General features: G+C 46.8%; 1 protein-coding gene across 2 annotated transcripts in view; it reads right to left on the reverse strand.

Moving 5' to 3' along the window:
* NETO2 (neuropilin and tolloid like 2) overlaps positions 1–5,867 on the reverse strand; it is a 40,171-nt gene extending 34,304 nt beyond the window's left edge. Inside the window, exon 1 of one of the 2 annotated variants that reach the window (XM_081924059.1) lies at positions 4,961–5,867. In XM_081924059.1, coding sequence (XP_081780185.1) covers positions 4,961–4,994 — 34 coding nt within the window. In that variant the 5' untranslated portion in view covers positions 4,995–5,867. The remainder of the gene's footprint in view (positions 1–4,960) is intronic. The other variant, XM_081924058.1, reaches the window with a different exon arrangement.
* Positions 5,868–15,739: the final 9,872 nt, after the last annotated feature.

Raw genomic sequence — 15,739 nt, forward strand, 5'->3', positions numbered from 1 at the left:
CAAATGGAATGCAGCAGTTAACAAACCCTGAAGTGACTCAGAAATGTAGGCTTCTGCTGAATGCAGATTGAACTCTACTTATAATCATAAAGGGACTGGAATGTTAAATCTTCAGAATGAAATGTCATTAAGTGGCAGTTCTCCCTATCGTTGGAAAACATCCATTAGATTCACAGGAGAGTAGTTTTTACACACTGCTTGAAGTTTCATTGTTACAGGACCAAATAGGAGTACCCGAATTTACAGAGGCTTTAGTTCATTCCAGAATTTGATACATTTCAAAGGAATGCTATTACACAGCCAGAGAAGAGCAACAATGTGTTCCTATATAGCTGGTTTTGCAATCGGCAAGTTAGGTTTTATGTCTTAATATTGGGAGGTTTTATGCCTTAATATAGCGTGACAGTTAGAATCAAGGCATTTACATTGCTAATGTTCGGTTCTGGAGGAAGGTGGAAACGCCACTGAGAAATGTTTCCTCACAGTCTTAACACACTTAATTGAACCGTGGTGGCTGGCACCCAGTAAGACTGGTGGGAGGCCAAGAGCTGGAGGAGTCGAAGCCAACAAATTCTTAGTTTTGTCCTCACCCTCCTCCCTTCTACAACAGCAATACTGAGAGCAGATCCACACTATGCACTGAAAGCACATTCAACACACCTTTAAAAGCACATGACTTTCCCCCAAAGAATACTGGGAACTGTAGTTTTCCCTTTACATAGCTCTTGTTTCCAGCAGCCTGAAGAAACTACAGTTTCTAGTTCTTTTGAGGAAGTCATGTGCTTCAAATGCATCACGTAAATCTGCCCACACCAGACTAAGGAGGAGGAAGCGAACAGGCATTGCCACACCCTGGGCAGGTTATAAATAAGACGGGAGGCTGGCTGAGGGCAGACTGAGATTGCTGGGGCAATGCCCCAAATGCCCTAACAGACCAGCATCCCCCCTGTAGTGGAAAGTTAGGTTAACACTGGTCAGGCAGGACTTGCTCAGCAAATTCTGTCAGATACCACAACCTCAGGATTGTCCTTTCTCCAAAACTTGTTGAAATTGTCTACTGTAACATCTTTGCCACATAAGAACTTTAAGGAACTTACTTTTATACCAAGTAAACTAGATATAATTAATCCAAGTATACAACTTACTTCAAAGCCTAACTTTGGGGTCAGCAAAATGGCGAAAGAAGCTACATTTATCATGTTGGATCCAATTATGTTTTCAGCTGTGAAACAGCTAAACCACCCAGAGCAATCCTCCAAAAATGAAACTGCGTTACACAAGTTATGTAATATACAGAACTGCTATCATAGTGAATTCAGCACCAAGTTAAAAACTAGTGGGATGACATACTCTTGATTCTCTATTAAGTGTCTAAAAATGGAATTTCAGAGGGATTACAATCTTCAGAAAGACTGAGAACTATTCATAGCAGTTTCTTTTTAGATCGTCAGATGGAGACACCTTCTGGATTACAGCTAAGAAATTATCTTATAGAAATCTCCTTTTAAATTCATGCAATAACCTGGTTATACAGGAACCTAGCAGACAGGATAAAGTAATCATAGGTTCTTTGCAAAGTCAGTGTCAAGTTATTTGAAGTATGCTATGCAACACAAACTCAAGTGTCACAAACGAACAGCGAGATGAATTGCAGGCACTTTGATTTATAACCACAATATCCTATTACTGTTGGTGCTGCTACCAGCATGCATCCTACCCCAAATATGCCACCCCAAAGTGTTGGGCTTCTCATCCAAGGATCAGGAGGGAAGACCTGAGCTTCAAAACCTTGCTGAGCTGCGGATGGCCCTTGGTAACTTCCCATTCCTATTTAAATGCTAAATCTTGCTTCTCACCTTCTATAGCAAAGTATCAGAATGAGGTAGCATACAAACTTATTTTAAATATTAGCAACATCAATGAAACAAGCTGGATAAAGGCGTGGGAGCACTAAAAGACGTAGATGAACTGATGCTTGCTTATAGCTCACTTACACTTTGCATGTGCAATTAACCTTCCAATGATGAGCTCATGATACACAGGCTTTATACTACGGATCTTACTACACCATTGTTAATGGAATGTTTCAATATCTATATAGATGTGCTGTTAATAGCTCTCTGTTTTCCTAGCCAAAACTGAAGAATCACTGAAGCACAGCAATTAACTCATGTACAAGGTATTCATTGAGGCAAACATCGTGTTACAGAGTAATATTCCTGGACCTAAAATGTCAGTTTTCCTTTTCGTCATTATCTGTCCAAACTATTCTGTGTCATACAAAATGTATGAATACATGACAGGATGAAGATAAACTTTGCCACCTCAACACCATAAGAGGTCAGCCTAGCACAGGAGGCAAACATCATTCTATTTGCAGTATTTATCAGCTTGCTCCTTAAATTAGGAAAGCAAACATTCCATACAACTCTATTTCCTGATAGAATATTTTAGCAGAATGTCCTGATTGCTATGCCATGTCCAGAGTAATTAAAATATATGAAAGTTACAAAACATCTGGTACGCCTCGTTTTCATATAAATGGTTGTCTTTCTACAGTTTTGCTGCAGAAATATGGAAGACGAATACTATATTGTATAAACCAAGGAAGTTTCAGGTAACAAGAATTTTAAAAAACCAAACAGCAACATCAACAACAACAAATAACCGACACACTGTTTGAACTTTGCTCAGTAAAATAAAAAATTAAAAAGATTCAGGAGCGGAACCTATGGTGCAGCTTCCTCTTGTTTCAAAAAAGTATTTTAAACATGCTTCCACTTATGAATGGTAATAAAGCTGCACACTTTGGAAGGTTCAATTCTCAATACCATCACCTGTGCTACCATTTCCAAAGACAAACTGGGAGCCTTGGATTTCCTCCAGGTTTCTTTGGCTTTCAACACACTCGCTATTCCTGGCTAGAAACCTGGCTGGGAATCTGTTATTTCTCTCCTTATGCAGCTCAACAGTTCTAAAATAAGGGCTGTCTCCTGCTACCTGCAGCTCTGTGACAGTCAGCAACAAGACACAACAAAACGAACACCTGGCAGTCCTTAAAGTTGTATGTACTCATAGGGACACTCCACAATCACCTGGACTACCTTTGTCGGCGGCAGAACCAGAATTCCACCCACCCACTGAAAACCTAGTGGGTGGGATTTTCCTTGGGATTTCCTAACTCTCAGTTGCTACTCAGTCATCCCCACCCACCCCAGAGAAACAAACTTCCCCAGCTTTGTGGTTGGACGGAAGCATACTCAGATGAGCCCAAGGAATCAACTATGGATGTTCTCAGGTGGCCGGTCTCCATGCGCTATGGAAAATAAACCAGTGCATGTATATAAAACCCAAGAATTTTGGAGGTGGGTGGAAGGGAATTGGGAAAGTGCCAACTATAACTAGCTACAGAGCTGCAGTTGTTTCCAGAGAGCCTATAGCTGCAGATCCTATTGGAACAAAAAAACACCTGGGCAGTTTCTTCCACCCTTTATGGGATTTGTCACCACTGAATGCAACACATACTTTTAATAAAAGTTTAATGGTACGTTGTAAATATGCTACGGATTAGCTGGTGGGACCCCCAGGCAGACAGGCACCGTGCCAGCCAGAGCCATGCTGAGCACTGCTGACATTTCCTTTGACAGGTAAAGGGCACCTTGCCAGAAGTGTCTTGACCCAGACTCTGATTAGTAGATCTAGGCCATTAAACTTTCACAAAGAGCAAGTGATACAGATCTGGGCCAAACCTTAATCTTAGGAAGGATGGGGAGGAGAGAGGAAGAGAGCTACTTGCCTAATGCCAGCAACCCTGGGCTTGGAAGATATTGGTGTGGGCCACAGCTTTTCCAAGAAAAAGTCACAGCACACCTACCACACTGAGGTGGAGAACACTGGGCTCTGTTTCCTGGGCGTGCAGGTGGGGTGGGGATAGAAAGAGGAAGGGGGGGAAGTCGTGTGCCAGTCAGGAAATGCCAGGTCTTTATGTAGAGGGCAGAGGGTGTCTCAATGCCTTTGGGGTATACTTGGATGTCCAGATTACTACCCAATGTGCTGGCAGCATCATGTACCTGCAGAGATGCCAAATCACAGGACATATGGGTGGGGGTGGGAGGTTGGTTAAAAATGGGTCCAGCTCTTCACTCTCTACCTCCCAAGAAGCTTAAAAACCGTGAGGCCGGAGCAGTATTTACCAAACAGGGTTACGACCTGAATGGAGGCGAACCCCACCCAACCTCATCTCTCCCATAATATTGCAGCATTCTCAGATCACATAAATTTGGGGGTGGCGGTGGGGCAGGGGAATGAAGAGCTGAATGCTCCACACATCTTTGAAAAGTCAAAACATGGCTGAAACTGGAGCAGAAGAACAGCGGAATCACACACACACTGAGCAGAAAACCTCAACACACCCACATCCTTGCCAAATAGAAAAAAAAGGCAGCCCTGGAGATGTCCTGGGGCACACCTCCACCTGCCCACTCCCCCTAGCCCTTTCGTGGCTGGAAGATTGCAGCAACCCTTATCTGTGCTCCAGCATCTGGCTCTTCTCCTAGATGTCAGGGATTAACCCCACTTAACCCCCTAGGGTGGATGTGAGGGGGGGGGGAGAGAGAGAGAAGCAGCTGGCTGGCCACTTTGGGGAGCTGAGAGAGGGAGAGATGGTCCCCGTTGAGCTGATCAGGGGGAAGAAAGGGAATAATTCTCCTTCTCTCTCCCCCCCCCCTCCTCAAAGAGACTTTCTTCTCCATGCTTCCTGCCATTCTCAAGTCTTGGGCATCCAGATTTTTCAGGGAGATGAGCAGCAAAGGAGGCTCCCCTGTTAAGGAGAATAATGGCAATAACGGCAGTGGTGACTAGGAAAATAACCGATGGCAACAACAAAAAACGATGATCGAGATGAATGGTGATGTCTGAAATCCTGGGCGCTCTCCAACCCCTTCTCCAGTTTTCCTCCTACCTTCCAGCACCGAGTAGACCTTGACCAGGGCCATCTTCCCTCCTCCTCCGCGGTGTCTCCGCGCACCTGTGGCCGGGGAGGGGCGAAGGGGGTCGGGGGCGAGAGAGGTGAGAAGCGCCGCGCTCCCTCCCTCCCTCTCTCTCAGCGTGAGGGGCCCCTCGTCTCCTCACCCGCCGCCGCCGCCGCCACCATCATCGCCCCCCGCGCCTCCGCCAGCGGCGGCGACGACCCCCGCCGGTCAGACTCGCTTCGCCCTTCGCCGGCACGACGCCCTCGAGTCCCGCCGCCTCTGGCCGCGGCTCCAGCCCGGCCGCCCCTTCATGCCCACCAGGGCGCGCCTGCTGGCGGGAAACTTCCTCGGAGGAGAGGAGCGGGAGGAGGGGAGGAAGAAGAAGAAGATACGGGCAGCGGCGCCGCCGCTCCCGCCTCAGCCGAGTCCCATGGAGCGCGTGGAGCCCGCGCGCAAAGAAAGAAGCAGGACGGAGCGAGGCTGCGGGTCCCTCCCCTCGGCGCTTACAAGTCCTCCGGCGGCGGCGGCGGCAAGCGGAGGAAAGCCACGCCGCTCCGCATCCCCTCAGCTCGCTCTCTGGAAACGGCTTCCCCCCTCACGCCGCCTCCGCCCTCCGCCCCTCGAGCAGCAGCTCCGACGACGAAGCGCCCGCGCCGCCCAGGCAGCCTGAGAGTGTGTGAGAGGCAGGCAGGGAGGAGGGGAGAGTCCGCCCGAGAGGAGCCGCTTTCTACGCATGTGCCCCGTCGGCCCGTCTGTCTGTCTGTCCGCCCGCCCGCCCGCCCACCGCCCCTCGCGCGCCGCCTCAGAGGCAAGGGGCACCTCCGGGGTCTTTCCCGCCCCTCCGTCCCGCCTGCCCTCTTCCTCGCCGCCGCCGCCGCCTTGCCTCGAGGCACCGGCGAGGGGGCGGGTGTGGGGGGTGACGCAGCTTCGTCCTCCGCCCCCCATATTCCCTCACCCCTCATAACCCCACTTTTCTTTTTAAGGTGAGGGGATACGGCAGGGCTGAATCCACTCTTTTTATATATACGAGACCGAGGGAAAGAGTCAAAAAGTAGCCTGGGCTGAGGGTTTCTTCCAGCGCGATCCTATACGGTTGGGTGCGTAGGTTCGTTCGCGCAGCCTGAAAAAGCCCGAGGCGAGGAGCTCATTTCATTTTGCTGCGAGTCATTTTAGGTGGGTGCCCGAGGAGCACCCACAAAATTCCCCATGAGGGGACCGGGCACCCACAAATTTCGGCGCCGGGCCCATGTGCGCTGCATGCCACCCACGGGCACCCATGCTTTTTGCACCCGGCTTTTCTTCCCAGGAGCTGAGGGGTCATTCCCCATGAAGGGACCCGGCAGGGTCGTCGTCCCCGCGCGCCCTTTACGGGACGAAGAAGAGCCACTGACTGGCTGACTTCATGTCGCCCAGTTGGCTTGAGTCAGAGGGCGCGTTTGAAAGCAGGGGGTCGCCAGACCGAGGGAGGGGCCTGGAGGTGCTTTTCAGACGGAGATGAATCCGTCACTCTTAATAACGACATCGCCGCCTCGGCCGCGTTTAATTGCCACCACCTCTTACTCCATGTAAGGCGAGGAGTGTCGTTGCCTGTGTAGCCAAAACGGCACCATCCGCGCGCAAAAAAATCGGGAAAATCCCAAGATCTATGCCCCCAACTGGAATAAAATTTTGTGGGGGGGTGTCAGCCTGGTAAGCCCTGCCCCATATAATCTATCTATCTATCTATCTATCTATCTATCTATCTATCTATCTATCTATATCTATCTATCTATCTATCTATCTATCCATCCCAACGCAGTGTGACGTAGTGGTTGGAGCGTTGGACTAGGACCTGGGAGATCTGGGTTCGAATCCCTGCTCAGCCTGAAGCTCACTGAGTGACCTGGACCAGTCACGCTGCCTCGGCCTAACATCCTTGACAGGGTTGTTGTGAGGATAACACGAGGAAGAAGCGGGAAGAGGCGTCTCTGTTTCCACCTTGAGCTCCCTGGAGCAAAGGTGGGACACTATTGTAAAAATCAATGGAGAAAAGGCTGCGACTGATTGGAGAGGGGGAATTTTGGGTGAAGTGAAAAGAAAAAAGGGGTAACAACTGAAAGGGCTGGGGAGAAATAGGAAAAGGGATGATTTCTCCTTTTTTTCTGAGATAGGAAATGAAAAAGGGGGTTGGCGGTCCTTATTTTTGCGCATAGCAATAGGAAGGAGAGTGGACGAGGTTAATTTAAATCAGGACTGCCCAAGAGAGGGTTGGCCTCAGAAACCAATGCCAGGCCTCCCATGAAGCCACACTAAAGGCGAGAGCGTTTCTGAGCATACACAAAATGCCTTTGCCTCTGCTGTCAGCTGGAGGAGCTGGAGTTGGGGACCAAGAGAGCGCCATCTGTACACTCGCTTGAGTCCTGGCAGCGCACGGTTGCCTTCCCTTAATCGTCACATCAACCCTGCGCGGTGGGCTCCGAGACCCGGCTGTCCGGGGATGAGAAGCTCTGGGCTCCCCAGTCGAAGCGCAAAATCCTCGGTGTTCTTCCACGATTTCACGCGTTTCTCTCCGTGTTTCGAGAGCTCACAGGGCGCGGCAGTGTCCCTCCCGGCGTCTCCCTTTCCAAAAGCGCGCGTCTCTCTCCCCGATTGCCGCCGATACAAGTTCCTGACTCGGTGGGAGACGCTGGGTGGATCCCAGGAGGGATCGGCTGGTCCCACCCCCAAGCGCGCGGATTGAATGGGGAGCAGCAGACAGACCTCACGTTAAAAGTGCCATTTCTTCCCCATTACAGGGCCAAGCAGAGAAATCGGTGGATGAATTTGCGGTGGTGGCGCCGGTGACACGGCTGGAGACTCCGGCGAAGTGCAAATCCCCGCCGATCGCGCCTCCGCCTTGACTGCGTTTTGCTCATCGCGCTTGCCCGAGAGAAACCCAGTGAGTTAAGATGATCGCACTTTTTATCGGATTAACTTCTCGTCCCATCTTCTGCGACTGGAGGGGCCGAAGCAAACAAACAGCGATACACACACCCTCCCATACACCCGCGACCGAACGGATCCATCTCGATCTGGACGGTCGTTCAGATAAGGTCCTTCCTTCCTACTGGACATGCTCTGCGGGGACGGCAAAAATGCGCAAGCAGTGGCTGCTTTGGAAACATTCAGGAAGAAGCATCCTTGATCGGTTGACTGATGGATGCCTTCTGCAGCTGCTGGTCTTGACCGGGGGGCAGCCAACGCTGCGTGGCCCTCCAGATGTTGTTTACTACGACTCCCAACATCCCTGGCCATGGGCCATGTTGGCCGGGGCTGATGGGAATTGTATCCCGCAGCACCCGGAGGGCACCACGTGGGCTAGCACCCCTGTTCTAAACCGTGCTCAGCTCCTGAAGGAAGGGCACTCCCGAAGATCAAAGTCTGCCTGGAAACAATGCCCTCTCATGTGGCTGCTGTCCTCCCTCCACCCACCCTGTTACTGATGTACACTGGGGCATGGCTGATGTGGAAAGGCAGGATACAAACCTAATAAGTAGTTCCTGAGGGGTGAGGCAAATGCACTCTGCATCTGCCACCTACTCTTAACCAGAGAAGTTTCAGGGTTGTGTCCCAACACTGAAAATGCACACCAGGACTGAGCCTTTGCTGCTGTCAAAGTCTTGGTTCCAGAGAACTGTAACTATTTCCTGCCAGTAATTGGAGAGCCACTATGAGTGTGAGCACACACATTCCATCTAGGAGATGCCTGCACCACTCCAGAGGGAAGAACTGGATTGTTTTGTGTCCTTTCTTCATCTGTCTCCATTCCTGGTCCAGCAGCAATATTTGGCTCATCATGCTGCTTCTCTCCCACAACGAGCCACAATCTCTTCTCAACAGCTTTTCCTTTTTTTTTTGGTTGCAGCAAAGTGGTGGAAGAAAGCTAAAATCTAGTTAGATAATGTTAGTCTTTGGACTTTGAACCTCCTCGCTAGATGCCAATGTGTAATGACTTCACTTATTTAAAAATGTGATAAGTCATTCCTGCTGTGTGTGTGGCTTCTGCTCATTCCACTGTTTGTGGACCTTAACTTCTGCCCCAAAGTCCTGCTCTGTTGTCGCCACTCTAAGCTTAAATTGATTCTAATGATTTCAAGAAAATGTTCCCAACCAGTTTTCCAGTGGAAACATCTGAGACATTTGGAAAATGAAGGTGTGGGAATAGCTGCTGAGAACACATAATTCAGAATTCACTGTAGGGCTGTTTGCCATTATCACATTGAAACTGTCTTCAGAAAGCTTGCAGCTTTGGTCCTCTCCCTCATTTTCTGGGTGTATGATAACCCCACTTTTGCAAGCCTATCATCACTTCTGCTCTTCTTGCTACCTCAACCTTTGAGGCAAGGTTTAACAGCAGAGCTTTCCCTGCAAACTTGCTCCTACACAATATTGAAAAGGGTGATGATACTTATGAATGGCCTCAAAGTTCTAGGTGCTTTACAAAAACTGTGAGTTAAAGACAAGCCCCGGTCTCAGGCTTTCAATGTAGTAAGCTTATACGAGTTCATGTGTGCATCACACAAACTCCTATGATTATTAAATCTGACAAGTCAATTACTTGAGAATAATGCATGTTCTCAATAGCATGCACAGGAATGGGCACACCTGCCAATACAAACTTTAGTGATCAATATTGTTTTGCAGTTGGTATCCTGATGGCAGTATTTCACTTGTCAGGGTCTCAGTACTTAAGGAAGCAATTTGCAGCTGAATCCAAAGAGCTAGTAAATCCAATAAACTGCCTGTAAATTAGATGGACACTTATAAAGGTTGCCTTTTGATATCTGTTTTAATGGCTGAGCTTACTCACTAGAGCTTGAACAACAATAGATTCCATCTCTTATGAATTCTGGTGTTGTCCTAATGTGTTTTAGCCACTTTGATTTTTTTTTGGTATTACTATTATTATTATTGTGTTGGTAGCTTAGCCATCCTTACCCAAACCGAACAAAAGTAATTTGCTAGCTTTTGTACATCTTTTTTCCCCCCCAGACGTGCAAGGTCTAATGGTGACAAAATTGTGCACACTTTCGATTTGCACAGCATTTTAGAGGAGCCTATGAATCTCGTATGAAGTTAAATAGGGGGATGGGCTGGAAACGAGCTAGCAACACAGGAAATAGAGGTATCAAATGTGTATTTTTGGTGCAGCAGATGGCGCCATTTCATCTAATAGCCCCTCTCTGGCAGAATAGGATCCTGGGCATTGAAGATGCTGCATCAGTGCTGTAGAAGTCAGGGTCATAAGCTTGGTGCTAATTTGCATTTCTCTTTGTAATTCTCTCCCCCCCCCCTGCAGTTTCTTCATAGGGTAAGCACAGCCACAGGATTTTCAGACATCTGAGCTGTACTGTAAAACTATTGTGCTATTTCCCTCTTAGGTATCCTGAACCTCTTTATGTATATACACCTAGTTGGAGATGTAGTTGCTGTTAGCCTGTGAAACTTAAATGAATGAAACAAACTATATAGATATAAAGTCAGGCCTTTTTCCAGCCGGAACTCCGCTCTGGCATCTCTCAGGTGGGTACCATTGCCATTATAAGAGAACAAGGGAGGCGTTCATGGTGAGTTCTGGCACCTCTTTTTCAAGAAAAATAGCACTGTATAAAGGCCATGTTATTCAGCAAAGCAGGAATGCTAGTGTTAAAAGTCACCTTGAGTGACAGAAATGCAACTTGTTAAGAATTCTGCTTGCACTCAGGCTAAAGCAGCTGCTTCCAGCTCAAAACTTGTGCTACCTCCCTGTGTAGGTGTAACTGGGACAGCTGTTGAGGGTGTTGCTATTCACCATACTGCCCTCAGTATACATAGGGTGGTCCAATGGTTTCAGTGTTGGACTAGGACCTGGGAGAGACCAGGGTTCAAATTCTCACTCAGCACAGAAGCTGGCTGGGTGACCTTTGGCCAGTCACTGCTAACCTGTTGCACTCACCACATGGGAACTTTCCCTGCTAATTGATCACACCCCCATCAATAGGCTGAGAAGGCTGGAGGGAGGGTGGCAGGTGTCCTATTTTCCAGAGGAGAGTCCTCTGTTGCAAGGTGTCCGCTGATGTTGTTTAAATAAATAAAAAGTATCTTGTAGTGTTGTATGCTTTGTTTTAATTTTAAGTTGCCTACAGCCATCATGTGTTAGGCAACACACACACTTATTCTCTCTCTCTCTCTAAATAATAATAATAAAACTTTTTACTTCGAAGGGCTTTTAAGATAAACAACCATGTGAAGTGGCAGCAGAATCATAGAAGACTTGAAGCAGCCCATCAACAGCTAGTACCTGGCTCACCTGCTCACACCCATTAAGGAGAGGTGTACTGTATTGCAATTTGCATTAATTATTTCCAAATTAGCATCTATACATATCAAGCAGTATAGATGTCTTCCTCTTCTTAGCTGATTAATTTCTTCTAGCTGGAGGGGATAGTGAAAGGAAGTGTCTACTCCCCTTATCTACCCATCTCCCGCTCAGTGGATAATTATCCCTAGAAGTGTGTGTGGAAGGATAAGGGAAAATTAACCACTAAGGAGAGAGAGAGAGAGAGAGAGAGAGAGAGAGAGAGAGAGAGAGAGAGAGACGAATAGATCAATAAGAGAAACAGAGGGGGCCTGTGGCTCTTTTTTCAGGCACCCCCCCCATTTTTCCTCACTGGTATTTTGTTCTGGTTTTTTGCAGAATTCTCAATATACAGCCGTCTTAAGTGATCAAGTAGAACATATAAACATGCAGGTTCAGCTTTGGGGGTAATACCAGCATGCAGAAATAAATCTCAACTGGCTGTGAGCCATGGCACTTCTTATGTCAGATTCTAGGGTAGGTTTCCATCTAGGAATAAAAATAAAATGCACAACTAGTTATGCAAACTGGAAACAAACTGTTCTGAAAGTGGAACCTCCATACTGATGTACTGAAATAGTGGCTGTTAACATATGTGTGATCCAGGAAGAATGGTCTCCAATATGGCCAGGTCACTCTAAACCTAGGTGGCTCTGTTTTGGCACTACAGAGATAAGCACCTGTGAAATAATTTATACAAGCTGGCTAAAACTTGTGACTGCCAGTCAGTGAGGATTAAGAAGCACAGTGTCTCTCCAGTGTAATTGTACCATCATTATTCACAGCAAAACATGAGATTCCCTAAGCCTCTAATATGCAGGTGAGAGACATTTATACACGTGCAAATTATAGACCCTTATCCCACAAATGCTCAGTCATGTATATGCTTAGTTTGGCCCAAATCTGCGGTGGCTCCTCATGCTTCAGAAGTCAAGGATGCATCTCTGCCTTGAAAACATAGCTTATTTATAATAAGCCGCCCGCCTCACACACAAACAATACGCAGAGTGCATTACAGATTCAAGGTACATCTAGGAACACACAAATCTGCCGTGTGCCAGGTCAGACTATTTGTCCATCTAGCTCAGCACTGTCTACTCTGATTGGCAGCTGCTGACCAGAATCTCAGGCAGAGGTCTCTGCCATCGCCTGATATCTGACCCAATTAATTGGATATGCTGGGTACAGAACTTGTGGGATTCTGCATGCAAAGGATTGCTCTGCCATGGAGTGATGCTGCCTCTGAAAGACTGACCTTGCTTCTACCAATCTCCTGCTGAGACTTGAGCTTGCCTTACCTGTTTTTCCCTGCATTTTGGAGCTCTGCACCAAGAGCCCAATGCAGGTGGCTCAGAAGTGGTGCATTTCCAACGCGAATCCGATGCGACCTCTGTTAGCTGCTCTGTGGAAGAAAAGATACATGCCCCCCACATTCACATGGTTAGTGTGCATTCCCAAAAGGCATCTGCATGAAGCTTCTGTGCAGAGGCATCCTTAGGCAGGTGAATCTTCTCTTGGCACATTGTGATCTGATTTACATAAATCAATTGGGGTGTGTGTGTGTTGGGGGAAAGGAGAATTATTCCTCACAGCAGTAGGTTGAATTCAGTGACATATTTGTCCCTGCAAACTTTGGCTCCATAGGATTCCCTCTTTAGAGTTTCCAAACCAAAGCAAGACTAGGAGAGAAAAATGCCCAAATGGAGTCTTTACAGCTAGGAACACTACACATGATCAGTACACATGAATAGTAAACAGCTGACAAAGGCACCTCCAGGCTCATCTAGACTAACCATCTGAACTGCAACGTAACGTGCTATACTTAAAAAAACCCCTGCATCTGCTAGACAGTTGTCTGGAGAGCTTTAAAAACCCCAAGCAGCTGTTTTGCAGAGTACAAAATTTTTACACTGAAGTCAAAGCTATTTAGGAATTTAAACACAAGATTGTATCCAAAAATTTACATGTGAGATTGCACACTTTTTGCTGGAAGCTAAAGATGTCTCCCAACACTGCTCACCAGCAGAATGATTCATAGTTAGCTTATTTGGATTTAATTTTTTTTAAAAACTATACTTGAACAATCAGTTTTGAACTTGAGCAGTGCTACTATTGTTTGCAGTGGAGCTTATTGATGTAACTGCTAAGAGTTGGAACATCGCAAAGAGGCAACACATGTTTTCTTACCATTAAAATGGGTTAAGCAATCGAAGTAACGCTAGAATGTTGTTTTTTCCTATCCACTAATCTGTCAGTTTTATAATTACATTGTGCTCTTCCTGCTATAAAGAACACCGTCCAGGCATAGCTTTATAAAAGTGGTGAACCTCAAATTGTTCTGACGATACAAGCTCCATTCATTTTAGCCGAGACTCAGGTGGTACAACACTCAAGAGGTTGTGCATCCCATGGACCTAACAAACGATTCGGTAAAAATCTAAAAGGTGATGAACAGTATTTTTTTTATTTTTTGTTTAATTGCATTTATTATAAATTTTATTCATTGGGTTTTTTTTAATACTGCCCTTCACCCTAAGATCACAGGGCAGTTTACAATATAAAAACACAAAAATACATAGCATAATAACAAACAAAACCAGTAACACCTTCTCTTGCATCACTGTTTTAAAGAAAGACGGGCATGGTTCTCAAGCAGTGAACACATTATTAGAATAGAGAGAAGAAAACAACTTCCACACTAGTGGCTTCTTGGAATAAGAACAGCCTATTGGATCAGACCAAATAGCTCAACTAGTCCAGCATCCTGTTCTCACAGAGGCCAACCAGATGGCTATTGGAAGCCCACAAGCAGGACTCGGATTCAAGAGCACTCTCTTCTCCTGTTGTTTCCAGCAACTGATATTCGGAAGCATTGCTGCCTCCAGCTGTGGAGGCAGAGCATAGCCATCATGGCTAGTAGCCATCGATAGCTTTCTCCTCCATGAATTTGTCCGATCCTATCAAAGCCATCTAAGCTTGTGGGAGCAACTTGCATAGTTCTAACTATGTGCTGCATGAAGAAGAACTTTTATCTGTCCTGGATTTTTCCAACGTTCAGTTCCATGTCTTGGTGTACTCTTTGAGATCCGTTTTTGAAACCTTACCTATCACATTTGGGAAATCTGGGGCCGCAAGACATAGGAATAGTCAGTTTATAGACTACCCCGAATGTGCACCCTTGTCCTTTCCCCTCAAAAGTTAAACATCTCAGTGTGAGATGAGATATTTCAGGCATTTCTTACCCTTGGTACAACCTGCAAACTGTAGCATTAATACAAAATCCCCGTAATACTCCCTATAGCTTTCTCTGTGTATTATCAGTGATATAAAATGGATGGAAATAGCTCTGTACAAAGTCTACTTTCTCTATATTTGGAGTACACCACAGGAGACCTCTGTTTGCCCTACTGCCAGGAGCAGGGATGAGGAACCTCAGTTACTGAGGGCAAGTGTGGCTCTCCAGACCTCTCTACTTAGCCTATCCTTGACACTGACTACTTGTCATGATTCCAGCTTTGCACATTCTTGGAATGCTTTTGCCTCTTGTTTGCAAGCTGCCAGTGTGGTTTAGTGGTTAGAGCAGGCTTCCTCAATCTTGGCCTTCCAGATGTTTTGAGACTACAATTCCCATCATCCCTGACCACTGGTCCTGCTAGCTAGGGATCATGCGAGTTGTTGGCCAAAAACATATGGAGGGCTGAGGTTGAGGAAGCCTGGGTTAGAGTGTTATACTAGGACCTGGGAAACCCATGGTTCAAATCCCCACTCAGGCATGAAGCTCACGGCCTCTCAGCCTAACCTACCTCACAGGGCCATTGCAGGGATTAAATGAGTAGGGGGAGAACCATGTATGCCGCTTTGAGCTCCTTAGCGGGAAAATGTGGATTTTAAGCACAGCAAATAAATAAGAAGCTTTATAGAAATCTTATTGACTTTTGCGTGGCTTGGATGTGTCCTACTGAACGAAGGTTGTCACATGCTTTTCTCCACCTATTTTGTCTCTGTTCCCACTGGCGTGTGGCACTTGGAAGGTTCATCGCAAGGGAAAGTGGCTCCTAGGCTGAAAATGGTTCCCTACCCCTGTTCTAGATCAGTTAACAGCAGTCATACAACATGTGGGCTGAGGACTCCATCAAGCTTTCTCTAATAAGCAAGGCCTGTGGCAACTAGATAGAAAATGAGTTTCAAAACCAGGGCAAATTTGCACTTCTCTCTTGCTACTGTCACAGGAAGTGCCAAGACTGGGAAGAAGTAAAGCAAATGCAGTCATGACTGGGGATGATTTTGCATACAGTTTGCTCTACATATAGATGATCCCAGGTTCAGTTTCTGGCGTCTTCGTGTGAAACAAATTCAAGCCATAAGCTTAGGAAAGACTACTGGTGTGTGAGACCTAGGAGAGTTGCTGTCAGAG

The sequence above is a fragment of the Podarcis melisellensis genome (genome assembly GCF_964234715.1).
Source record: "Podarcis melisellensis genome assembly, chromosome: 8".
Classification (NCBI taxonomy): Eukaryota; Metazoa; Chordata; class Lepidosauria; order Squamata; family Lacertidae; genus Podarcis; species Podarcis melisellensis.